The 27,796-nt window shown below is 43.2% G+C and overlaps 1 protein-coding gene across 5 annotated transcripts in view; it reads right to left on the bottom strand.

Moving 5' to 3' along the window:
• Positions 1-27,796, bottom strand: part of LOC124185866 (furin-like protease 1) — a 138,753-nt gene that overhangs the window by 20,897 nt on the left and 90,060 nt on the right. For all 5 annotated transcript variants that reach the window (XR_006871487.1, XR_006871488.1, XM_046577062.1 and 2 more), the window contains exons 2-9: positions 11,409-11,630; positions 11,200-11,328; positions 10,939-11,104; positions 10,657-10,829; positions 6,970-7,387; positions 6,761-6,878; positions 4,120-4,201; positions 3,821-4,031 (exon numbers count right to left, since the gene is read on the bottom strand). Coding sequence is in view for 3 of the 5 variants with exons in the window: in XM_046577062.1 (XP_046433018.1) it covers positions 3,821-4,031; positions 4,120-4,201; positions 6,761-6,878; positions 6,970-7,387; positions 10,657-10,829; positions 10,939-11,104; positions 11,200-11,328; positions 11,409-11,630 (1,519 nt within the window). In the remaining 2 variants the exon portion in view is untranslated. The remainder of the gene's footprint in view (positions 1-3,820; positions 4,032-4,119; positions 4,202-6,760; positions 6,879-6,969; positions 7,388-10,656; positions 10,830-10,938; positions 11,105-11,199; positions 11,329-11,408; positions 11,631-27,796) is intronic.

The following is a 27,796-nucleotide window of genomic DNA, read 5'->3' as shown; positions in this document are numbered from 1 at the left end:
ACAAATTTTATCTATTAAATTTCAATCTCAGTGTAAATTGATATAAATTTTCCAAATAAAGATCCGTCGCTTAAACGCGGGTCAACTAACGTGTACGATTACCGGACGAAGAGAAAAACGGGGATGAATTCCTCGACCGCTTTGGTACGAGCTAGGGAAATGTCGATTGAAAGAAGATACAGAGAATTTGATCCCGTGTTCCGGTACCCTTGTCCAGATGCAGATTCCTCGAGTCGAACTGTTCGTCCTGGAGTAAGTCGAGTCCCTTGGCCCTGGGTGTGTGCTGACCAGCTCCCCTGGCCCCGGCGTAAACGGGATAAAGAGGATAGAGCTGTTGTATCTTGGGGTACTGTTGAAATATCGCGGGAATTTTATTTCCCGCGGTCTTAGCCAGCGGCTCCATGAGGATGAGGCCCCGCTGCTGAGAGGCGACGGTTGACGGCGAGCCGGAGTTGCCCTTTTGTCGAACGGTTTGCGGCCTCGTCATCGTCGTCGTCGTCGTCGTCGTCGACGTTGCCGTCGTCGCCGAGCTCGTCAAAGCCGCGGCTGGGTTCGTCGGGAGCGGCGAGGTCCGGCCCCTCGGTCTTGGCGTGTAGAGCCGAGGTTCTCCGAGGCTCGGACCTCGCGCCGTAACGCCGCGAAGGGTCTGAATGGTTGGCCTCGGGGTCCCGCGGTTCGCCGATTTCCCGTTCTTGTGCTGACCCCTGGACTTGTTCTTCCTCGTAGGTTGTTGCGGGACGTTCACCACGTACGGCTGACCGACGTGCGAGGACTTGTCTCCGGCCTTTTGCTTCCCCTTGAAGCTCGTCGGCGCCAGGACGTTCGGGTTCCTCGAGTATCCCGTCGTCCGAAGGCCGCCGTACGGCTTCCTGGGGATGTTGCCCGCCGTCGCGGGGTTGTAGAGTGCGTACTCGGTCCGATCGGGGAGCGTCGACGTCCCGTAGAAGATCAGGGCCCACTCGTGGAGTGTCGCCCGACCTGTGGGTCGCCGTCAGCCGAAAGGCAACTTGATGAGGAGGTTGGTCGGCAAAAAATCAATGCTTCGTTGCTTATCTTATCACGAGACAGTCGTGCACTGGGTGTATGTATGTATATATATACATATATTGGTCAAGTTACTACATCCGTAGGCCACGATAAATGGAAAAAACGAAGATACTGGTATTACAAACTAAAACTTGTCAGACATCCGTGCTACATTTTAAATTGTTTCAAAATGCTGTAAACAAAAATTTGGTAAATTTATTCCATTTTACTTTACGACGGCTCGTTTTATTTAAAATACTATTTTTTTGTAAATTCACAGAGAGTGTTTTTTATTTTTAATTCACTGGTCAATTCGATGTTGCACCATTGGTCAATATCGTGATGCGAACGTGTTAAAAAAAAAAAAAAAGTGTTTGAGCAAATTCGATTAGACAAATAGTCTCTTGAATAAAACGAGCCGTCGTAGAGTAAAAGCGAACCAGTTTACTGTAAACTTAACAATTTTTGAACGATTTGAAATTTTTATTTCTTCATAATATCAGTATTTTTTTTCCATTTTTTGACTTTTAAAGAGATCTTCGTAGCTCAGAAATATGATAAGTTGATAACTACTCAATGTACGAATATCTCGAGGCACAATTAATTATCGGTATCGATTTTTGGCCAACCAATTCCCTTCATTCTTATTTTAGGGTATTTTTTACGGGTGTACATTGACGAGGAAATGTGAAACGAGGAACCGTTTCGTATTTTTTGTGTTCAGAGATTACCTTGTACCGGCTTGAGGTGTTAATTTTCGTTTCCGTTTCCTAACAACAATGATAATTCAAACCCGGCAGTGCCATGCGAAGCCACGCTCGCTAATGGATTCTTCGCCCTCTTTCATCCCATTCTCGTCTTTTCGGGGAGCTCAAAGGCGTCAGCTGCGACTCGCAGGTTTCGCATCCTGACGTTAGCTTGAAATTACCTCGTTACAAAGTTACGAGTATTGAAGCTTAGCCATTAACATGAATCTGAGTAATGCACGGCCGTTTTGAGCGCGTAGAATAGAAAAGCGGGGCTGTGTAACATGGCGTTTTTTTTGTGTTCACTTCGATTGTTTTACGTATTCACTGTATACTATTAAAAATACATAACAAACCGAGCGGATGACACTGACTGTGGATCGAAAATGAACCCAGGATCTGTTAAATTCTCGCATCTGATGCGTGTAATCCATTAAAAAAGAAGTCTACCGTCACGGTTCGGCTATGTAACCGCGTTTGAAATGTTTCTTTCTCCCGGATTCTGAAAGGGAAACTGATGAAACTAGACCTTGAGATTCCATTCACTGTAAAATTACGTCCGACAGACTTCAGTTCGGTGAAAATTCCAGCGTTGACGAATTGAGCGGGAACAACTCCGAAGCTATTTGTATTCTCTCACATTTCAAGGACGCGAGGATTACCCGAGTCGAACTAGACACAATGGAAGTGTCAAGCATACAAGAAATGCTTCTCCGGTGTGGTAATACCTTTTTCCGTATTTTCCCTAGACTACAAAAGAACAGAGTTTCCATTGTATCGTGAAAATTCTGATCTTTCATTAGCTTGTAATATCGACTGTCATGATTCGTATCATAGTTTCTGAACAACAAGACTTGCGCACTGCGATTTACATCCGTAATTCCGTATTTGCGATTCAACGGAGGCTGATTCGATTTTGGATTATCGGCGTTGCTTCTTTCACGAAAGGTTACGCCCGAGATTAGTCAATAGCTTCGTAAATTAACAGACAAGCTATTGGATTGAAGCAAAACATTTTTAGATTCACGGACCCCAACAATCAGTGTCTCAACTCATTGTCAGTACATACATGTATATCTGTTCGCCCAACTGTTAATTTAAGCTTTTACAGGCCAGGTCAGTAGACAATGCAAACAGTTATGTGAGACAGATTACACAAGCATTAAACTTGGAGAGAATATTGTTTAGACGCATGCTCGGCTGTTGTACCAACGCATTTTCACGCTGAATTTTACAACCCTTTCGTTCTGATAATTCCGAATTGATATCTGACCAAAGTTAATACGTAAGAACGTGATTTTCGGTGCATCGAGACCAAGCGTTGCCTCAAAAGTAATCTCGCTCTGTAGATTTGTAACCGTATAAATTGTCTGATTATGATCGTGAGAAGAAATCATGTGGTCTGGAAGGTGATGTATATTTGAAAAAAAATTTTTTTAACCACGTCTAAAATATCACGAGTAGGATGGATGGTAAAGCACTTAAATGCTGTCTAGATGAAACACAGTTACATTTAATCGCTAGTTGTTTAACAACCGGTAAGCGTGAGAAAAAAAATCTTCCCTGTATATTATCAAGCGACTTGAGTTCTTCGCAACTGGTGTGAAACGTTACGTTTACGAGGTATTAAGCAGTTTGTTAACTCCGACTCGGACACGGTGTGAGAGCTTACGAGATTCAACTATTTCGCGTGTGAAACTTGTTAACTTCTGCCGTGATAAAACGCGTTTCGATCACCAGACCGTGCGAATTATTAATTCGAGCGAGTGGAGATTTTCCGCAAACGAATGCTTCGACGATAAGCTTCTTAGCGAATAAATCGAGTCAAATTGCCACATAAACATCTGCAACGGCAACGCGTATAACACGTTGATGTAAAAGGATTATTGCGCAGACGTGGATCGAGCGTAAGCGGAAATGCAATTTCATAACGACGGGGAACCGGCGAGTGTCATAAATTTTATGCACGGTGTTCCGAAAGCACCGAGGATTCCAAGTTCCACGTCCGCATTTCGCCGAGGTTATTATCGACGAGCGCGCTTACTCACCTAGGTAACGACCCTCGTTGTGGATCTCCAGCTTCCACGAGCCGTGAGGACGTTCTCCCCAGGTGTGGACGGACATGAAGGGCCACTGATTGAAACCGGCCTTCGAGGCGTCGTGCAGCCTCTTCGCCAGGAGCGTGCTCTTGGTGCCGGCCGGTGACGTGAGCTGAATCTGAAGATCTCCTCTTCTGCCGGCCGTAAGCGATACCTTGGCCTGAAGTAATCGCATTTGTAAGTAATAACATTTTTTCGTTCGAAAATACGGAGGGAAATGGAAAGGAGGAAATATTTCACAGGCTTACCTGGACATGCTCGAGGAAGTTGACGCCGCTGCATTCCTTGACGTGCAGCATCAGCGTGATTTGGCTCTTCGGTGGTATCGTTCTGTAAAGACCAAAGAAAAAAAGAAAAAAAAAAACAAAACGTGGTTATGCTCTACATTCGGAAATAAATTGCTAGTCAAGCGTTATAAGCTCTGCTCTTCTCTTCGTAACGTTTTTTTTTTATCTCCTTTCCTTTTTCTAAAAGAACAGCGATTGCATCCCTTCAAGTTTTTCGCGGCTATTCTTAATATTTTACCATTTATTCTTGACGAATTGATATATGTAAATGGTAAATGAATTTTTGTAGATTAACTTGAGACACATTTTTATTTTTACATGAATTCGGTATTTGTGATCAAGTTTTCGATATAGAGGATAATTAATAAAAACTTTAGGTAACTGTTTTTCCAAGTTTACCTGTCAGAGTTTCTATGGTAAAAAATATCAGCATTGACAACATTTCCTATCTACCTTTATATCTCACTTGGTAACGAAGGAGGAAAACCAACGAAATCACGGAACTAGCACAACGAGCGAAATAGGCTGGACAAAGACTAACGCGAATTTACTCATACGGCTTATTGTTAGTCGGGTTGCGGGAAGCGAGAAGTGTCTTTTGATGTTTGCAAAGTAGACACAATCCGCGAGTGGCGCGACGGTAAATACAATTTCTTCGAAAGGTTGGAAAAAGCTTGAGGGCACTCTTTATATAAGACGCGACAAAGCTTGAAGGAGATATAGCGCTATATTGCTACTACCCTTACCGTGGGATCGTTTCGTAGAGCCGTCACGCGTGACATTTCTGATGGAGCTGGCTTGGACCAGGACAGCTAGGTACCTAATATGAGTGAATCCTGAAGATTTGCGAGAAATAGTTTTCAAGGAGAAACACGTGGGAAGAAACATGTGTGAGACTTTTTTTTTATCGTATCTAGGTTGACGACGAGACGATAAAGTTAGGATACCTACAATGTTCCAATTCATTTTTCGTGGGATACTTTATCCTCGGATCGCGTGAGGATGCGTTCAACCCTACACATATACTTCCATAACCCCAAACCCAGAAAGTTCGTCTTTCATTTATTTGTTGAAAGTGACTTGATGGGGTTGCAAAAGTTGTGTCCCGCAGTATCGACACGATTTTATCAACGCTTCGCCGAAGATTTATCTTTGCACCCCGGTATACGGGGCAAAATACTTAGTAGAGGAAAAAAGAAAAAGAATCCGATCCGGAGATTAATACAATGACAAATTGCTTATCGCAGTGATATCGATTTATATTAAGCTCGAAGAATGAAGTAAAAACAAATAAAACATCGTCCCAGTTTCCACCAGAATTACCCGAGAGTCGCGATCTTTTTACATCGATCACGTTGCAAGTGATTGGCTTCGTTTATTCCGTAGTAGCTACACATGCAGCCCTAAATAAAATTGTAATACCGTGCGTAAAATTTGAAAAAAATAAAAATTTCAAATAGATCGTTTACATAATAACTCCAAGTGACCGACCGTGGTCCTTGATTTTAATCAGAGAATACGTAGCCAGATTTCTTCCAATATGTTATAATGGGAAGAATGAAATTTTTCATCCTTCATAAATCTAGGTAGACAAACGGGAAGAAAAACGTCGAGACGTTCGATTTTTCCTCGGCGCCGCTGTCGATTATGGGCTGGATGGTTCTAAGTAGCTGACATATGAGTGGAGCTCGTCATTCATCAGATTGTCTGGTCGAAGAATAGGCCAGGAATATGTCATGTTCAGATATTACGATATTGAAGGATGCTATTCTTTTCAAATCACGCGTCAATCTCAGGACTCTCAACTGAACACTAAGTGAGGCCAATTTTATTATACCTCAACCGGTTGCTCAAGATCATTTCACAGATTAATAGAATAGGATTCCGTCGACCAGAATATTAAAAATCGCAGATTTTAGTGAAAATTTTCGTTCGTAAAAGAGAATTGTGAAGAAATCTCCACCTTGAGATAAACGTATTATCGCAAAATTGATCGCGTTTTTCTTCTAGTTCGATTTTTCAAACATTTTTGCACAATATCTAGAATCGATTTCAAGTTTTTACAGAGTCTCAAGTAGATTGGACGCTCGGACAAAGTCATAAAAATACAGTTTTTCATTTACCAAATAATAAAAATTCAAATTCTGGTAAAATTTTCCGTAAAAATGTAGCCATTGTTATTTATTTTTGGTTTTTCGTTTCGTCAGATCGTGAGAAAAAAAATTACAAGTTCTGGAGGTCATCGATCGAGTGTAACTCAAAATAACAATGCAAAACCAAGCACGATATGTGACAAAGTTTACACAATTTCTTTCAAAGACCGTGCAAACATTAATAAACAGTTATGGCTTGAAAGAAAGTTCTTTTTTACTTTTTGGACCCTAAATAAAGAATGCGTAAAACGATATTTTTGTACTCGCGATCGGTTACTTGTAATTAATTTGAAAACAAAGAGTACATTTCCGACCTCTCCGACGTTCTCATGTTCCTAATTGGATTCAAGTTCTCAGAAGTTCTCTCCAGTCAATCTCCGATAAGACAACGTCCGGTTCAGTCCAAATTCTTTCTTGGTAAACGAGTATGTTTATAACCAATTACTCACCGGCCGATGTTAGGCGCAGGAACCTCGCACTTGTGTTGCTCCGGCACAGTTCTCCACCTTCTCGCGAGCTTGACCATCGCCCCGGCATCCATGAGACCATAGCCAAAACTGTGGCTGACTGCAACAGCAATGACACGGCGACGGAGTTACGTCAGGGTAAATAAAGGTTCTCTATCCTCGCTGTCTCGAAAAATCTCGTCTTGGCTTACCGTTTCGCCCAACGCCATTAGTGACCCAATCAGGCGCCTTAAGGTTCGCCGGTTTCGCCGTCCTAACGACGATGTGTTGCATGTCTCTCCAGGTCAGCCGGAGGTTCGCCTCCAAGGCCAAGGCGCAAATGCCGGCTGCCAGGGGCGCGGATGCCGAGGTACCGGTGTGGCTGCCGGTGCAATGATGATGAATGTCGGTCGTGACCACCTGCTTTTCCCCGTTTGATCCCGAGCTGTAGGTCGTCGCCAGAGTCGAGGAGCAGGCCTCGCTGTACCAGGGAACCAATCCGTTCTCCGTTGCGCTGCTGATCGACAAGGTCCATATGCTGTTCGTGTACCCGTCGCAGTTACAGTTGTCGTGATCGCGGCCTCCGTTCCCCGAAGCCCAGACGAATATCGAGCCTCTGCCCTCGCGTCCCTAAAATCAGCACGATTTCCTCAACCCATGATGTGCAGAAAAATTGCTGGTTCTCGCATCGCTTTTCGCAGTGTCGATTTCCGGTCCAGGTTTGTTCGCGATTCAGAGGGATGAAACCGAATGATATCCTACAGACGGATCGTGTGGCACGCGTCGGTTAAAACGAACCCCCGTGCACATCCCTTGGCGTCATCTCAAGTTTCGCACGCCGTGTTTTATTTTCCCTTTACTTTTATTTATTCGCCTGATGTCGGGTCACGGCGTCCGCTCAAAAGGAACATTTGGCAACGACCAAAGCGTCGGGATTTTTCTTTACGGCGTGATACGAACGGACCTTAGAGACCTTTCCCCGGTTCGCGTTTACACGCTTTATCTGGTATTACGTACGGCACTACGGTATATTGTCAAAAGATCAGTGTCTGATCGGTCCCTGAATGTGCGGTAGAGAAAATGCCGATCTGCTACGAATACGTCAATGTAGGTATTAAACTTCACCAGGCAACGTTCCAAGTGTCGTCATTGAGATTTATACGATTGCGTGAAATGGTTGTTCGTATTTCAAACAGACGCGGTACCGCGAAACATCCATTTGGTATATTTATTTATGAATTCTATACAGTTGTTTGGTTATAATATTTCTTGTTGGAACAATTTAAAAACTTTACAATTTTAATATACGGTATAACGTTGCCGATGGGAGTCAGCATTTGCAGTTGGGCTATAATCGGATCGTACCTATCATTAAATTGGCTGCAAGTTGGAGTATGTCTCTTGAGAGTCTGAACTGTGTTGCCTATTAATCTATTGTCCCAGATTACTACGCAAATCCCATCCACAGGGGTTGAATACGTACTTAACCCGCTACATCGTAGATATCGCGTCAGGGTTTTCCCCAGGTTGTCCAAATAAGACTTTGCAGAACATAATCCTATCCAATATTCTACGTATACGCAACTGATTTACTCTCTCGCAGTGCAGGCTTCTCCTGCGCTATCCTCAAACATTGACAATTTCGCGGAGCGTGCAACGTTTTCGAATTAAAAAAAAAAAGATCAAACCCGATTGTGTCCCCCATGCCATGCTTCAAAGTATCGCATAGTTTGCACGAACAGACTTGCGTGATGTGATCAAAGTGCAGTCTACTCATCAAGTGCAACAGACCCTGACTAAATTGGCTCAATGAAAATTGACAAAAATTATAGACAGATGCGGTATTTGCACTCCAAACGCCATCGATTAATTATCTCGCTTTATACGTTATTTCGTAGGCACTGCGGTATCTTGCAATCAAATCAAAAATGAATCGGAAACTCGGATTTTCACCGATCACCCGGCGTTAGTTTACACATAATGTTTGAAATATCGAAGTGTGCAGGCATGCATCGAGTTTGTGAAGAAAGTAAACAGAAAAAGCACAGGTGTTGAAATTGTGATAAAGTTCGCCGATTGGTTGGCGCAAAGTTACACTTATTCGTACAACTTGTAACGAATCTTTGCTTCTGACATTGCGAAAGAAATACTGGAAAAACGTTCATGATTATCGCTACGTATGACCAAACGACGCTTGCTCAACGGAAAAACGTTTCTCCTTTTTTTTTGTCTATTTTTTTTTCAAACACCAAGGTAATTTGAGAGAGAATTCCTGCAAGTATGTAAGGGTCTTTTTCGAGGATACCGACGCACAGTGACGAGGCCAAGGATTCGGTGGATCTCACCACAGCTTATTTGGGATTCAGGAATCGCAAAACGCGAGCCTCGAACGTGCTGCACATATTTAAGCGAATATTTCGCTCCCGCTGCCGTAATCTTTTCGTCCTCTTTGAAACGGCCCGTGAATTGGTCGGCAGTACGTCAAGTCGGCGGACATATCTCGAATGAGTGAATTCTTTGGACAGAGGATGATATTCTCGCCGCGCCACGATGAACCGGATCTGAAATGCCATTGTCCCAGACTCATTGTTGCCGGTCGTATATCAACCAGCCGTGATTCTGATTAATAGTTCGGAAGAGGACAGTCTATTTTTCGCCATTCCTTTATATCCCGATCGAATACCAGAGTTTTTCTTTTGCTTTTTCTACCCATCACTGCTTCCGCGATACGACGCGTGACGTTTTATCACCGAAGGTTCGCCAAGTAGACATGACACATGATTGTGATTCAGGGTGTTTAATACGAGTCCGATATTTTATTGTACTCACATCGATGCTAAGACCGAAGAGCCTCTCCTTGTAGGCAAGTCGGTGATTCGTTTAAGACTTTGCGATTATGTTTCGAATTCGATAACTTTGGAACGAATGCGCGGAGAACACGGCGGTGAAAAGGAACAAATTTTGAACGGGCATGGAAATCCACGCAACAATTGAGCGCTGAATGGCTCGTTTGGTCAATGCCAGAAATACCCGATTGCAAGTACTGATTTCACTATCCAATCACGAAGACTATCTGTTTCTATTTTCTCAGTTAAATGCCGGTGCTGAAAGTAACGAGCCTCTTTTCAAATGCGAATTAAACGTTCTATGACGAAGCTTATTCCATTCTCACACATACGTTCTCCAACTGGTAGAAAAATGTTTCTACTTTGTCTTCATATTCTTATTTATTTTTTCTGCAAATTATAATCTCTGCCTAAATCGATTCAATATTTGTGTATAATAAATTTGTAAGAGAATTAAATACCCGTTGTCAGGGAAATGAGATTTAACAAAACTCGATCTATAATAGGTTCTTTTACAGTCTTCGGCATTTCGGTTGATAGATAGGTGCACACAATGCACTCCAAGGTACGAATAAACCCGCAACTATGGAACTATTGAAAACGGCGTATGGGTATATATGTGGAATATAACCGATAGGAAATTAAGAAACTTGGAAACGTCTTTTGTGATATAGAAACCGACGCCGCGCAGAACCAGAATCTGATAGTAGCTTACGATAATTGGCTTTGGAATCTGAGAAAAGTTATATTGAAGTCGGAGAAAACTCTGTGGCATTGACTAGACGTAGATATGAGAATATTCTGCGGAGAGGTGACCAAATCGTGGAATAGTATTTTCCCTCATACACGTATTGAAAAGCCGGAAAGAATAATGGGAATTGAACTGCTGAATAAAATTATTCTCGGCTATCGGAACTCGACGCAGGAAGCCCGTTAAGAATTGATTTTTTTGAAACAACCCGGTTAGCACTCGAGAGGAAAAATATTCCCCGAATGAAAAAGGCCCGCGACCGCAGTGAGAAATAAAATAAAACATTGGGTTGCAGAAAATACCTTGGTGATACCCTCGATGAATGCTCTCGTAGCGAGTTCACCGGGACCGTCAACGGTTTTCCCATCGTCGTCCGGACCCCAAGAGGCGCTGTAAATGTGGATGTGTTGAGAATTGAAGGCCAGCGATCTGGCTTCAACGGCGTCCGTAACGTCCCCGTCGAGCATTCGAACTCCTGGAGAAAATCGAAAAGAAGAATTCCTTTATATTTTTCCACCCTTACGACCGACTAGAGGAGGTTCGATCGCCTTAACCGTTAACCGCAAGGATCATCGTAAACTGACCTCCGACCGAAGCATCGTACGCTACGCCAACCGCGCAATTAGAATTGTTAGCGACAGCTGCGACCTCGCCTGCACATCGGGTCCCGTGTCGATTACTGTCCATTGCATCGTACCTCGGCATGGGATCGTCGTCTTGCCCATTGACGTCGTAGCTGGCCTCCGGATCCTGCGATAAAAACGTAGAAAGCCGTTGTTTCATAGTGTCGAAGAAAGCGGTGTTTCTGCAGAGTACGAAAACTAGCGAATGTACAAATTACTGACGTAGTTCCTCAACAGGTCAGGATGATCTTTCTCGAGACCGTCGTCGAGAATTGTGACGACGATACCGGTGCCCGTGATGTCCTCGGCCCAGGCCTCCTGCACGTTCATGTCAAGCCCGTTGCCTCGATTCTAGACAATGAAAATAGGAGTGACATGATAAATTTTCTTACCAAGGTAGCTGCGTGGCCTTTACGGCAAGTCTTACTCACTAGGTACCACATCGCAGGCCACTTCTCGTCGTTGAAGGTCGTCTGCATCGTCGGCGAGCTGTGTCTTTCAACGTAGTCACGTTTGGTCCGCGATTTTGACCGCTGCTGTTCGGCTCGGAGAACCCTATTGTCCCTCAGGAGCCGGATGTGCACCTTCTTGTGTGGCTCCGTCGATCGCTTCGACACAGACCGGTGCTCCATGTGATACCAATCACCCAGTATCTGAAATCAGAAATTAATTTTTCTATTATGAGTAATTGCAGTCGTAAGCTTGAACACGAATAGAACTGGAATACACGAGTGTGTCCAATGGACGGACACGGTTATAGGAAAGAGCAAAAAAAGATGAATCGGAATTTGATCTTGAAACACACTTTCTTCATTGACATTCGTGGGTGGTACGTCTCGGAAATTTCAGCTTTATTATTCAGCTTATTTAGGTTTCCGTCTGGAACGCCTGCACTCCTCCATCTTCATGGCGTAACTTTTGGTCCTGACAACTCCACAGTCGTGTGTTACCGGATGACAACAGGGATTTAGCGGCGGTTCAGGAGGTTGCCTTTTCGTCGGACATTCTTTGATTTCCGGATGAGCTTGCGCGGTGCTTGTTTCAGTTATCAGGTTGGCGGCAAGTGGAGGTGTGCAGTGATCGCATCTGCTATCATCGCGAATGGGGGAACAGCAGAAATGAGGGCGTTGATTTGTCGGTTGTTGCGACGGGCACTTATAGACACGATGACGAAATGTAAACTTTTGCTTTTTCCACTCCCCAGTGGGCGAAAACTTCTTGGACGTTTTCTGCCGTAGCTTCGGTGGTTTGCGACGATGTACTTTTCTTGGGAGAGGTTTCGGCGGCAAAGGTATGCTCGTCTTCTCCGGACCGCGCCACATTTCTTTAATGTTCGGCAATTTCGCTAACCTGTATTTCAGGGCCGACCTGTTCGGATGACAGTTGTCTAGGTCCTTCATGGTGAACTTGTCCTTCGGGATCGAATAGCTAAATGCCCCGCAGCGGTTCATCTCCGCGATGAATCGGTCCTCCTCGACTGGGATCCCTTTTTTCGGCAGGGTCAGATTTTCCGCGCACTCGTCTTTCAATTGAACGACACAAGGAGGTCCCGTTCCCTCGGAAGAACCGCAAGGTTTGAAGCCCTTTTTGTTTGTCGCGTTTTTGCTTTTACAGCCTTTCATTTCAGCCGGATAAGGCAAGTTCGATCCATCCGACGTGGGACACGATGTGGATTTACATACGTTTGACGGAGGTTCCGGCAAAAGTTGTCCTGGTTCTTTTAATGCTTTTTTTATTGCCCGAGGCGGACAAACATTTTTAGTACACCTCTTCGGAGTGCACTCAGTAGATTGAGATTTTGCAAACTTGCACGTGACAGGATCGACGGGGGATTTGTTATGACCATGCAAAGCAGCCTCCTCTGGCACAACTTCATTTTTACGCATACAGTCTGAAAATATTTTCTTTTCATACGATGGCTCTCGTCTACTTGGCGTTTCTTTATTTACCGGCGATTTTGATCCGCAATCATTTGAATTCTGTGTCCTATACAACCTGCGGTGATCCATTATTGGGTTGTTGAGAAACGGCCATTTCTGATATGGAGCAATTTTACTCCCTAAATATCGGGAGGTTGCTAACGCACCAGCTTTAGGGAAGACATTCGTGTTATTCCAACCACAATTCTTCAAGGGGTATGTTGGACTGTCAAAGTGCTCGAATTTTAACGAAATCAATTTCTTTATATCACCCCAACTTAACCTCCAGACTCGATTTACGTCGGAAAAGTTGCAGTTAGATTTTAATTGGCTGGAATTTTGCTTTGAGACAAAATTTAACACGGTATTGATTATCGATGACGGGTAACGACTGGTCATTGTAAACTGTGTATAATTTTCCAGGATAGGTATTTGAGGTCTCATGTAGTAGATGATGGCAGTTCGAAGAAGTTACACCCCCGAAGAATCGTCCTTTCAATTCAGAATAGCACTTGACGTGTGAAATGATCTTTTACAGGGTAGTTAAGCATGTTCAGTGTTAAAATATTAGGATTAATTTCGGCTCTAAAGTTGCTATATTACGCGGTTTTTTTGATTCGAAATAATGGAAATAATTTGTAGCCCTGATTTGTAAATTGCATAGGATGGTAGAATTAATGAAATCGTTCAATTTTATCGTGAGAAATTTCTATTGTTTCGGGAATTCGATATATAAGAACTTGGTGTGAACTTGCTCGGCCATGTTCATGTTCTTTTTTCTTCCCGGCAGTGAAGTGATAAAAGGATAAAATGTGTCAGAGTTGATGTGAGTAGGAATTTGGAACACGTGTAAGGTGTGGTAAAACGGTACACTCCTTGTAACTTAGTTTGTAAGTTGTCCGAAGCTTGTCGAAGAAGAAATTCAATTTCACGCCAGATTCATCCGTAGAAACTTCAGGGATAATTGAAACAAACGTAAAAGTCGTAGGGGACGAATCTGTCTTTTCATAACATATACTTGATTTTGTAAAAAATGAACTTGAAATAAGTTTTGTACGTGATAATTTGATCGAACAGCGTTCATCGCATATATTTTAAAGCAACGACTGCACGGCGCAAACCATGGAGATTCAATACGTTTACGTGAAGCAACGCTCCCAGTTTGGGAAGCAATGCGTATTCGACAACTGGGGACCCGTAGTTGACGAGAATTTAAATCCAAACACGGAGTTGATGTCCGATTACATATTCAAAGACCCGTGTCATGCGGCGGTACAAAAATCCACTCAGCTGGCGCTTCATGAGGTTATATAAATGTCAACGTTTTGTCGTACGAAACGTGGTGACAAGGAACACGCCGCCGTTACCTTTCTCTTTACGACATTTAGATGCAGACCTGCAGCACGACTGTTAGAGACAATGGAATGAATCACACCGAGGGAGGGTGGCCTAAGGAAATAAATTTTCGAGACGAAGAAGCGACTGCCAGGTTCAGACGGAGAGTTGAGAAGGAAGACATTTGGGCCCCGAAGCTGAGGGCTCTAATTGAGGTACCTGGTTAATTCTATGCCTATGAAAAACCTCCAGACTTACGGAGCTCGGTTTTATTTTTTCGCTCGACTGCGGTACCGCCTTGATTCCCTTTTCCAGCCGATGGAGCACTACGTTCTACAAAACAACGCTGTAAACATTTACGAGAACTACTTTGATGACATGATACCGACGGAGCTGATGCTGCCCCTGGGCGTCAGGTTGGCTCTCGAGAATACAAGAAATAACATCTCATCCCAGCGAATGTCAGGTGACTTTCAGAGTCGTATTATTTTCAGGACGGTGAACGTATACGCGGATCCGCAAATCAACGTCAGGCCTATCACAAGTCTTTCTTGGTCCCCGGATCATGGCAACAGATTGGCAGTCTCCTACTGCTGTATGGAGTTTCAGAAGTCTACAAACCTGAGTCCTTACTCTTACATTTGGGACATCGGTAAATAAGTATAATCTGTAGTTTGCTCCTACAGCTAAAAACCAGGTATGTAATTTGTGATTTTTCTCACTTCGCTTTGAAACATCCCTTTTCTTCTCCGGCAGAGAATCCAAACCATGCATTTATGGCGTTAAAGTCATTCTGTCCGTCGGTTGTTATTGAATTCAACCCTCGGGATCCGTCCATGTTAATTAGTGGACTAATGTCGGGCCAAGTGTGTAACTGGGATATCCGAACCGGCAATACGCCCGTCCAAATTTCCCATCTTCAGTACAGCCACAGGTAGACGAACTAAAGTTCAATTAGGTCGACTTGGATCTCGGGGGGTTTTTCCCTCGGGGAAATTTGATTTTATTAACGACGTTTCAACCGTAATGAGGAACCCAGCCAACCTTGCGCTCTGGATCAACTCGAAAAACAATGCAGAATTTTTCTCGGCTTCAACCGACGGACTGATGATGTGGTGGGACATCAGAAGGATCAGAGAGCCAACGGAGACGTTGGTTATGGATCTCAACAATCCTCAGGTCGGGGATGTTGTGAAAGCAATTGGAGTTTCATCGATGAACTTCGAGCCGACAATGGGAACGAAGTTTATGGTCGGTTTGGAAAATGGTCACGTTATTAGCGGGTCGAGGAAGGGCAAAAACCCAGCAGAGAAGTTGGCCCTACGGTTCAATTGTCACTACGGACCCGTGGTTGGACTTGATCGCAATCCATTCAGCCCGAAGAACTTTCTGACAGTCGGTGATTGGACGGCGCGTGTTTGGGCGGAAGATACGAAAGAAAGTTGTTTGCTCTCGACCCCGTGAGTTTGATAATTACAAAAACTTTTTCATCAGAACATTTTCAACAAGTAACGACCCTACACTTTTCGGTTCGCGTTAAACAAACCATGAAACTGGGTTCCTCGCAGGTTTTATAAGGAGCTACTGACTGGAGGTTGCTGGAGTACCTCGAGATACTCAGTATTTTACATAATTAATCTCGGCGGCGAGCTACAGGTCTGGGATATTCTCGTCGGGGTGGAAAAACCCGTAACAGTTTTGCGTCTCTGTGATGTTGGCCTGCGAGCGATCAAACCTCAGGACGAAGGGAAACTCATAGCAGTCGGCAACGTTGCTGGGAATGTTTACCTTATTGAGCCGTCGCAAGCTTTGACTACAAATGCGAAAAATGACAAGTCCTCGATGCTGTCCGTGAGTGTTCGACCGCGTTGCTTACTTACAAACTTTCATCGGGTCACGCGGGGGCAATAAACACACGAATCGTCCGACAGTATTTGGAACGATGTAGCAGATACGAGAAGGCTATTGATAATCGACTGAAGGAGGTAAGACTAATGCAAAGAGCTGACTACGATGCGGAAATCGAGCCGATACAGCCCAGCGGGAAAAAAGGAAGGGTTAAAGATAAGGGAAAGGAGAAAAAAGTACCGAAGAAGGACGATAAATCGGACAAGGGAAAAGATGCAAGAAAACGGGGCAATAAGGCCGACGAGAAAGACAAGAAGAAAAATAAGGGCAAGAAAGGGAAGGAATCGGCGGCTCTACTGGATGATCCGGAACTAACGGAAGCTGAGGTCCAGTATTATACAGCAATACAAAAGGTAAACACGTCGATTAGGAGAATTTCCTGACGATTAACGCTACATCGAGATATTGGAGACCCAAGTGTATTCGTATACATTTTTTTGCATGGTTCAAACCCATGCTCCTCTATTTCCATAAGTGGTGAAAAGATTCTCTGCGTTTCAGGAAATGGACAAATACGCCGGTATCGTGGACCCGAACGAGGATGATCAAGGTCCGTCACCGGTTGAGCGAGGAAAGAAGAAGCGAGAAGAGAAGAAAGGTGATAAAGAAGGTGGTAAAAAGGGCAACAAAAAGTCTCCCCGAAGTAAAGAGAAACATCCAGAACCAGGTTACGTGATCTTGAAGAAGAAACCAGCGACGATTCAGGAGGCATATGAAGACCGTATTAAGCGAATGGAGGCGGCTGAGGAGGCACGAATAGCGGAGGAGATGGCGAAGATATCCGACGGAGAGGACTCAGGGAAGAATAAGACTCCGCGCAAGAGCGGCCGAGGACCTCGAGAGCAGAGATCGATCAAAAGGACGGTGATTAAGCCGTGCGACGAAGCGGTTGTTTGCGAGCCGAAGATCTGCTGCAAGGACGTTAAATCCCCGCGGCCGAAGAAGCCAGGCAAGGAAGATGAACAAACAAGAAGAGATCTATCAGCGGCTGACGTGAATCTATCTCAGACTAAGTTTAACAAAATAATCAGTAGATTCTCCGTTGACATAGCGCCACTCAAGGAGTACTCAGCTGAGGAAAAGCAGATAATTCTCAAGGAGAAGGACGCGAAACCAAAGGTCCTCGAGCATGAATTGCGACTAGCTAAGAAAGAAATCCGAGAGGATATCGAACGATTGAAAAGTGGTAGAACAACGCCGCGGCAACAGTTGCCAACGGTAGTTGAATCCACGCTTCAGGAATTGCCCGATGAAACCGACGAAGCTGCTGAAAACGCTGAGCAGAAAGCGACGGCCGGTCTTGACGACGAGCTTTTGGAGGTCCGGGACACTGAGGCAGAAATGGAAAAGCAGGTGGGCATCAAGAGAAAAATAAAGCCGGAAACGGTTGATCCGTGCTCGCCAAAGAAAGCCGTGACGTCGGTGTTTGAGGTCGTAGCGCCTCTGACGAAGACTAAGGTAAGGCCGGTCCTTCCGAAAGCGGTGAAACTGGATCTTGCCTACAAAATGCGGGATACGATTGAAGAGGTTTACCCACGCATTTCGGCGGCAGCGAACATCAAGATAGGGCCCCTCCCCGAACTAAGACCCCGAGAACCGACTTTGTCTGAGATCTCGGAAGACGAGGGGAAGAAAAAGAAGACGAAGAAGCAGACGAAAAAGGACTCGGCAGAGTGATAAATAGAAGAAATCAGGTCTCTTGATGGTATACTTATATTGTTGTTTTTTTACACAACTGTTTTTTTTTTTTTGTAAAAATAAATTATAACCGCGAATGTTTTTTCAAATACGTCTTATAAAATTCCAGAAGTTGCGATCGTTTTCCACTTATCGTAAGGATGCGCACGTAAAGCTGTCGACGTGGTAACTTATATAGTTTAATTGCAATCGCCCGCTCCGCTATCGTCTGTGAAGTCAAAGTGCCATCGGCAGAGGTCACGTAACGGGTGATTTATTCAAAAAGTTAGTCCGCGTAACGGTCGTTCTCGCGATTTTAATCGGAGAACAAACTGGAGCCTGATTTTTCTACCGACATCAATTGCTCTCTCACCGTTCACGTATATAATATACCGGAGATTGAAACGAAAGCAATTAGGCAAAAAAGCAGCCGCTAGTTGTACAGTGAAAATATTACGTCTCGTTAAGAGTCGCACGTACGAATGAGATGCAATTACGAGGAGGATTTGTACAAGCTTTGTTCGTAAAGTGGAAAATAAAAATTCTGGCATGCCAGTTCAGAGAGGAACACGACCAGCTAATGTAATAGCGGATTTGTCGTACGCGTTATAAGTACAGTCTGGCCTGTGCTGTTATCTCTAAGCTGATTAGTATAAAACACTAAGCGTTTGGTCAACATCGTAAAATTTATTACTGCAAAGATTGCGTAATAATAAAGCAGTACGCAAATCGACACGTGACGCTGTGTAAAAGAAATGGTTGGAGTTTGCTAGCGAATACAAATAAGGTGTTATTAGTTTACTGTCACGTGTGTCTCGGTCGAAACCTGAAGAAGTCTGGGTATTGGCGGGTCGAGGATCGTTTCCTTCGGCGATGAAACCTGAAGAGATATGCAAAGTTGAAATGGCCGAGACTTTGAGCGAGTCTGGAAGCCTTAAAAGTCTGGAAATATCTCGCTGGAGTGACTCTCGGAAGCTTTTAGTCGTAAATAAAAATAAGTGAGGGTCGTGGAGGGTGCGCGAACCAAAGCTGTCTTTAGCGATCGGGGTACAACGCCTTGTGGAGGCGGTGAGAAATCTTAAAGACATTGAAAGGGCGTAACCGGAAGTTAATTACAGCAAGACAAACTGTTCTTCGCTACTTCAACGAGGCGAGTTCGTATCTCATGCGCGAGATTGTGGTGCAAACTTTGTAAATTTCAACTTGATCTTCGTGGAACATGATACCGTGCAAACAAGGGTAGAGATTTACCGTCGCAACGAAATCTGAAAAATAATATATTTTCTTCGTACTCATTCGGATGCACTGCTATGTCATGATGTCAATTTTGTATTACCGCCCAAATTTGTTGTTGGTAACAATAGGATTGTAGTCAATTGCGCCTTACTGCAATCAATTGGACTAATGATTAAAATGCAATACCGAAAAATAATTCATACACGTGCGTACTGAGCATTTCACTTATCGTACAACACCATTGTGCGACGAAAATTACTGATCAAGTCTTCGCGGCAGATGATAATAAGCTTATTGAAGGAAAAAGGCTTCGCAATTGTCTTTGGCGTAATGCAATGGTACGATTTCACTGTCATTTATCTTTTTAAAAGATGTCACGCGTCACCTTTACACAGCTTTCAATGACAGATATTTTGGTACGTACGAGTTCGTACACGACGCAATGTATTCGGTGTAAGACGATCTCCGTTAAACATCACCTTTGTTCCTGTTTTACACGTCGTTTGTGGTTTTCGACGTCTTGCCAGGCGCTGTGGTGACTTCGGTTTAAAAACAATGGGGATTATAGACGTGCAATATGTGTACTGCAAGACCAGGAACGAGTTTGGAAAGCAGTGTTCATTCAACTTAGACGGACCCATTGCCGTCGAGAACATTATGCCAAATCCACAATTTCGAAACGAATTCATACTCAGGAACCCGTGTCACGCCGTTTCGCAAGAATCGAGACAATATGCCGTTCATGAGGTTAGTTTTGCCGTTGCTCGCATTACAGGTTACGTTGCGAAAAAGGATAACCAAGCCGAATTGAACATTTCTTTAGGCACAGACTGTTAACGTTCAGACGACAGAAAGAGGTATGCTTCATTCCGAGGGCGGCTGGCCGGCGAATGTTAACTTTGATGAAGAAGAGGCCACTACTAGATTCCGTAAACGTGTACTGAGGAGTGACAGTTGGGCTACAACAATGAAGACTCTGATAACCGTAAGAGCTTTACGTTGTTTTGTGTAAGACGATGGGAGCTGAAATTGCATCGATTGATTCCACGCTCTAGTGATTAAAATGATGAAAATATCAATTTAGAACTTTTGATTTCGACTGGAAAGTATGCCACCACTAGCGGGTAATTACATTTAGATTTCCCTTATTGTATTTATTGCACGAGATGAAATTGTCAGAACTTTCTTCGTGATATTCGTTTAAAACGTAATTTAAAAAAATAATTTAACTTACACAAGTTGCACTTAAAGTTCTTAGCTTTGCTAAGTGATTATATACAAATTCCTTCTTTTCTTTCCATGTCAAAAGAAAACTTTTCTAAGCACGTCTAAGCTTCTCAAACTGTTATGACTCTCGAGTCCCAAGAGTTTGCAGGAGTGCGCTAGTTTAAATGCTAATAAAAATATCGACTGAATTGTTGTTTTTTACGCAAAGCGGAAAATTTCAGGTTCTTCACTTATACGTTATTTTTACAGCCTATGGAGCATTGCGTGCAACAGAACAACACTATCAATATATACGAGGATTACTTCGATGAAATGATACCATCGAAACTAGTGCTGCCCCTTACAGCGAGGTATTTCAGATATACTTTAGCTATAAATGGGTTGAGATGAAACGACGTTCCAATAACATCGGGTGAGTATATTCCATCCGATTCGATGATTCCGTTCAACTCGACTTCTACCTTAGAGTGGTCAATGTGTTCGCGGATCCTCAACTGGACACGAGACCAGTAACGAACATATCTTGGTCGCGAGGTGGTCAAAGAATGATGGTTTCTCATTGCGCTCTGGATTTCCAACGCGCCGCTCCAGGACTTAGTTCAGTTTCTTATTTGTGGTCAATTGGTAATAGTACATAATACGGTAAAAGTTTCTGATCGGCAAGTGAAATTAGTCGCTCCATTTTCACTCCAAGCGTCCCTTCCAGAAAATCCAAGTCATCCCCTCACGGCCTTGAAACCGAAAAGCCCTTGCGTAGCGATTGAATTCAATCCACGGCACTCGTCTCTGCTCGTCAGTGGTCTGATGACCGGTGAGGTGGCGTCCTGGGACCTCAGAAGCCCGAAATTTGCGATCGCAGTATCCGACCGTTTTTATAGTCATAGGTAAAGTTCGATTGAAGTGCAATATGATAAGCCTGCTCAGAATTGTAACGAAGGCTACGAGTTGTAACAACTGAAGGCTAATTGAAGTCTAAGTAGTTGGGCAAAGTTTTAAATACGGAAGAGCGCAGTTTATAAGTTGATGCTAAAACTCGTGGAGAGCTCTTCTGACGTAATGCAAAGTAGCATTTATCCCAAAGTGAACCAGCCAGCATCGTATTCTGGATCGATACCAAGACGCATTGCGAATTTTCTTCGGCTTCGACTGACGGATTGATGAAGTGGTGGGATATCAGAAAAATCCGCGAGCCAACGCAGACGCTGGCGGTTAATTTAGACCATCCTCAGTCAAATGAGACAAGCAAATGCGTCGGTATTTCGTCAGTGCACTACACGTCTGCGATGAGCTTCAAGTTCATGCTCGGTTTGGAGAATGGCGTTGTCATCAATGGATCTCGAAAGGCGAAAAGTGACGCGGAGATATTAGCCTCGAGATTCAAATGTCACTCAGGACCGGTGGTTTCTGTGAAACGAAATTCTTTCATTCCGAAGATTTTCTTGACAGTTGGAGACTGGTCGAGTCGCATTTGGGCGGAAGATACGAAAGAAGGTTGTCTAATTTCGACGCCGTATGGGTACGTTTTTGTAAATGGTCGTAGCATTATTTGCGAGTGTCATTCACACTTGTGTTCACTGACCCACAGATCCAAAAAGGATATGTTAACAGGAGGATGCTGGAGCAACTCCCGGATCTCTGTTTTTTACGTGATCGATTCCACCGGAGAGATGGAGATCTGGGATATTATGACAGGACTAAGTAAACCAGTACAAATACTAAAACTCAGCAACGGTCCTCTGACTCGAATTAAGCCCCACGAGAATGGACGGTTAATCGCGGTTGGGAGTAAAATGGGCAATGTTTATCTCATTGAATGTTCAGAAGCGTTGACGAAAAATAGAAAAAACGACAAGGCTTTCCTAACAGCAGTAATTATTCCAGAATCATTTATAACATTGATAGGTTTAAATGTTTTCATTTGAAATGAAACGTCGCGGAAAGAAGTACTTTCCGAGGAATAACTTTGTCACTGCGTACATCTTTGATTTAGAAACTTTAATTTTTCGTTTTGTGCTTTCGAGTAGTACTTGGAAAACTGCAGTCAATTCGAGAAATCGATTTACACTCGCTTGAAAGAGTCAAAATTATCGGAAGGATTGAAGCGTGAAAATTCAATCCCTTTGCCGCAGCCCAAAACAAAGTCTACCAAAGATCAAAGGGATAATGAGAAAAGAGTTGGCAGTTCTCTGGACGGGAATGCAGTCAGGACTGGCGTAGAGCAGAAAAAAAATAAGACAATTGGCAAGAAGATTGAAAAGATATCAGTTCCATTCGATCCTGAGCTGATTGAGCCGGAAAATCAGTACTTTGCCTCAGTTCAAAAGGTATGTAGTAGCATATTCAGAAAGCTGCTCTATTATTAACTCTATTTAAATCTATCTGTGATTCATGTGGGAACTTCTTCTCTTACTCTCTTACACGATAGGAATTATACAAGAATCGGCGTGTGATGCTCGAAGAGTATTCCGATGGATTGTTCGAGAAGACATTATCAGTTCACAAACCGAACAAACACCAAGAACACCATCAACAACATAGGCATGACCAACGACAAGGGCATTCTGAACAACATGATCGTAACCAAGAACCAGTTCAGAAACAGACCGACCCGCAGCAACATCACCAACGTCACGAACACCATCAACATCACGAACACCATCAGTACCACGAACATCATCACCACCACCACCACCACAACCGGAAGAGTTATAAAAAGAATGGTTCTCCAAAAAAGTACAAGAAACCTGCCGAAGCCACGGAATCAGATTCATCGTCGTCATCGTCAACATCCTCAGATTCAGAATCGTTGGAAGCATCAGATGTAAGCGAAGAAGTAATAAAATTAGGTCCTCTCCCATGCCGAAAAGGTAAAAAAATCGGAAAACGAAGAAAAACCAGTAAACGATTTCCAACTCCGTGCTCAGCCCAAACACCCTCGGTGACTTGTCACGCAGAAGTTTGCTGTAGGGATGTGAACCTGTCGCCAAAGAGGCCGAAGTCATCGACGTCGAAAAAGAAGGAATCACCGATCAAGGTGAAGGTGTCTTCGTCAGCTATCGACGAACTATCAAACGGAGATGTCCAGAAGAACGGCAACCCACGAGTGGAAAATGTCATTACCAGACCTCTGAATATGCTTCTTGAAGCGTTGGCGGTAAAAAAAAGGATGGATGACGACGCTGAGCGAATCAGATACCGCAAATCGAAAGAAGCCACCCGACTCAAGGTCGCGGAAATTGTTCGTCGTGTAACAGAGGCCCAGGAAAAGCATCAAAGTGTGATAATCGATGAAGAGGATCCTGTGGACAAAGCAGAAGAGCCGAAGCCCGGATCATTACCGACACCCGAAATGATGCAACGGGCGAAAGTAAGACAGCAAAGGTCATCCCCCAAGGAGGTGGTGATCTGCCCGGCACCGCCAAGGAAAGCATTGACAGCTCTTCAGGTTACCCCAAGAGAAGTGACAAAACCATTACCACAGTTGACGGGGCAAAAACAATCATCTTCAACGCAAAAAGAGAGCTACGTTGACAGGATGTATCCAGGGTCGTCCGCCTTTCCTCCACTACCTCGGATTATTCTACCGAAGCTGCTCGATCGGCCACCGGATCCGTCGGTAGATGATTCCGATGAACGAGGAAAAGTGAAAAAGGTCAAAAGAAAGGTGAAACCCGCCGTTAATAGAGCTGAGAAATCTGGGAGCCCGAATCAATGAAATGCTACTATAGTTATGGATGTGATTTTCTTATTTTACGCACTCTTGATTATCACTTTTTAAGATAGAGATGACGACCGAAAAAGTTTCGTAATAAGATAGTCATATTAATGCACAGTTCTTAGATTATGCGTGTATTTTATAGTTTGTACTCGATGTTTTCATGGCCGTATTGATCATTCATGTTGGAAGTTTTAAGAACGTTAGTGATAACAGAGAACCGAGTACTCAGTTAAACTCTTCTAAAAATAGTATTTTTGCAAATCTGTAATGTATAATAACAAGTTATTCCTGGAGGCGGTATTCAGCGTTGGCCAACTTAGCAATTTTGGTAGGTATGTACGAGAGGAATAAAATCGAAAGGCTCAAAATAGAAGAGAAGCCAGCAAAAGCATTTTGTTTCGCATGTGTAATCAAAGAAGCCTGCGTCTCGCCAATGACTAATAGAAAGAGAAGATCGAGATTACTTCTACGAATGATTTTTATTAGAACGAAAAAGCTGAAGGTTCAGTTGAAAGAGTTTAGCTGGCACTTTTATTTCGTCTTCTGAGTTATGGACAGTAGTGGAAAAATACTTGTTTCAAATTGCATGAACGGACGTATCCAGATCAGGTCCAACGATCACGGTTGTGTTTTTATTGACAACTTTCCCGAGGTCTCAACGATATTCGTATAAGTTTGCATTTGCCTCGATCCATTAAATTAGTCTGAGTCGACGAAAAAATCAGAGACAAATTGTCCCATGGGATGAGCACGGCGCATTTTATGAAAAAAATAAAAAAATACATAAAATACATAAAATACCACGTCAGGAGTCGAAACCTCGTCGAAGAATGGCCCTCCGAAACCCATTTCATATAATATATGTTTGGCGATGCCTTTCCTTTGAAAGCGCCACCCCTTTACGAATAGGATATCTACTAGCTTGAGTCGGCAGGAGACCCTTCCTACCATCGAAACCCATCTTGAATTCGATGAAGGCTTCTTCGACCGTTCTGAATTCTCCAAATGCCAATAAAAACCAACAAAAATCCCACTCCGTGCGTTCTTGCGCGAGGCATGCGATTCTTTACGTTGAATATAGTATTGATATCTGCAGTTCCTTTTCATACATGCCTCTCTGCTGTCTGAAAGCAAGTCAGATGAATAGAGGTCGAGGTGTTTTGATGATGATTTAAGCTCCCCGTGTACCAATATCAAATACATTTTTTAGTCTGATTCGTATCAATATTATTCAAGCCCCTTATGCACGCGGAATGTGTATTAAAGCAATTAAATTGAGAAACGTAATCTCTTGGGATGTTCCGATCTTGCGAGGAAAATAAAAAGGCACGGCGAACTTTGGAATATCAGAAAGTATGAAGGTTGAAAAATCAGAGGCGAGAGTACAGAGTTTACAGATGTCAAAATTGTTGAAAATCCCGCAGCGTTAGACGTGAGTTACTGAAAGCGTGTTTTGTCGACTGAGTTATTAGATACCCGTTAGAAGTTTGGGGGCAAAGCATCTTAAATAACCGCTGCTACGAGATTTGAGGAAAGCAATTTCGACTGGTTCAATAATTCATGGAAGCTGAATCGTATTCGAGAGGGTGGATATACTGTAGTCCTTAGACTCCTGATTCAGCACAAAAAAAAGAAATGAAAAGAGGACTTGAGGCACCTCCAACGGTGAATGATTAATTATTATTTATGTACGTATCGAAGATTGAATAAATTAATCAAGGATAGGGGCTTCGCGAGACATGAATTTATACTTGTGGAAACAAATCAATTACCCGGATGGCTGTGGTGGCAAAGATCTTAGAATTTCCATCAGATTCGTGTAATTTTTACTGTTGAAAATATAGCTTCAGTAACCACAGCCCCACCCCAAGGGAGTCGTTTCTTAAAATGCGTGAGAACTGAAGAGCAACTTGTTTCATGACTTTTTTGTTGCAAGGTAAGTGTTCCTTACGCGAGGAGAGCTTAATGATAATTGTGTATATCACTCAGATGGTCATAATAATTCACTGAAAGCCCGACTAAAAAAATCACGTATTTTTCAATTATTGGAATATTGTAAGAGGCGCTCGTCGTCGACTCGAGATCAACACTGAACTTAGAAAGATGAAGCAAAGTATAAAAGCGCTCGCGTGCGTGAGTGCGTCGTCAGTTTACCTTTGCAATTTTCGATCAAGCAAATGTTTATTCGATCAGCAGTGATATTAAGTTGCTTCAAAATTAAATATAATCGACTATGCTGGAGGCAAATATACATTTCGCTGTTACACTCCAGCATTACCTATACTCTTTATTAAAAATGACCCGAGTACCAGATTACGGGAATGGTTCGATTTGACTGAAAATAAGTCAGCCATAGTGCCAAAAATCATGTCAGATAAATGTAAAGACGACCGCTGTAACAGAAAGTGATAAGGTCAAGATAAGGGTATGAAAGGTATAGGAAGACAGGTGACGGTCCAGTTTAATGAGCCATCACCGGAGACTTTGAGATCTTTCGTTACAGGGTCTTCTAGGTTTCGGTGTTTACGAAGTACTCTAAGCTTTTCACAATTTATCATCTCAAGAACAAAGACAGTAAGAATGATGAAAAATCAAAGTTGTCAGGTGTGCATACTTTTGATAACAGGTACTCATACAACTCTCTTTATGAATGTACGTATAGCATAAAATGAGATGATGGTCTCTTTAGGAACTTTGCAGAAGAGTTTCTGACTTATGAAAAGTATAAGTCGTTCCGTGACTCTCGTAATGTCTCAAATCTCTTTTACGTAGATACTGCAGTTTTCCATTTCAATACTGTTGGTCATGATGAACTAGAAATTAATCAACGTTCGTACATCACGAAGTGATATCTGAGTTAGATCTTAAACTTTGACGTCGAACGATTTTCGAATTGTTCTCAAATCCGTAACTCGTCATCGTTTCGTGAAAATTGACATATAGGTACGGGGGAGTCCCCATTAGAAAAAAGAACACGCACCACTTCGCGAGATAACAAAAAACTTTTATATCCCAAAACTTTTGTAATAATAGGACCAATTACATGGGGTTTATATGTGCCAAAGTAGCGAATTGGGCTATTTGGAATATCAACGACAAAACAGAATTAATTTCTGTCAGTTGATGCGTAACGGCGTGTACAACGGGTGGAATCACAGGTCTGAATTTAACATTACAATAGTTTACACATTATAAATTCCGTAGAACGTTGTTGATCCAACTGTCGAATAATTGAGTGTACTTGTTTGCCGGTAGTTAGTAATTATCAAAACTAGAAATATCTTTAATCTGGAAAGCTCATTAGCGTAGGATTATATAATATGCAACGTTATTCGCGACCGAAACATAAAGAAAGAATGTTCAGCGAAGATCTATCCGACATCTGTGCCTGAGAGATACATGATCGTGCGAGAGGCATTTTTTGGCACGTAAATTTCTCGGGTTTTGCTACGCGGCGGAAATTCAACGATGGGACGTGAAAAGCCGGGGTTGAAAAAATGTAAATTCTCCCAACAAAGGTGTGGATCTATAAAGCATAGTAAGTTATCTTCTGGCTCGACTTCAAGTCCGACACTGTACCTTATAGTTTGAAAGAAGGTCCTGGAGAAGTTCCTAGAGTCATCAGCCTTGGCCAGAAACCAACTGGCGGACTTACCAGTATCTTTTTTCCAACCAAGACGTATGTATCCAAAAGTATATCTGTTTCCTCAGCCCGCCATATTATACTTTCGACATGTCCCACACTGCCTCATCGCAATTCAATTTTAAACCCTCGCTTATTCGTCTCTGGCTGTTACAC

The sequence above is a fragment of the Neodiprion fabricii genome, chromosome 6 (assembly GCF_021155785.1).
Source record: "Neodiprion fabricii isolate iyNeoFabr1 chromosome 6, iyNeoFabr1.1, whole genome shotgun sequence".
In the NCBI taxonomy this organism is placed as follows: Eukaryota; Metazoa; Arthropoda; class Insecta; order Hymenoptera; family Diprionidae; genus Neodiprion; species Neodiprion fabricii.
Note: the sequence above shows the minus strand (reverse complement) of the source record. Positions and strands in the feature narration are given on the sequence as shown.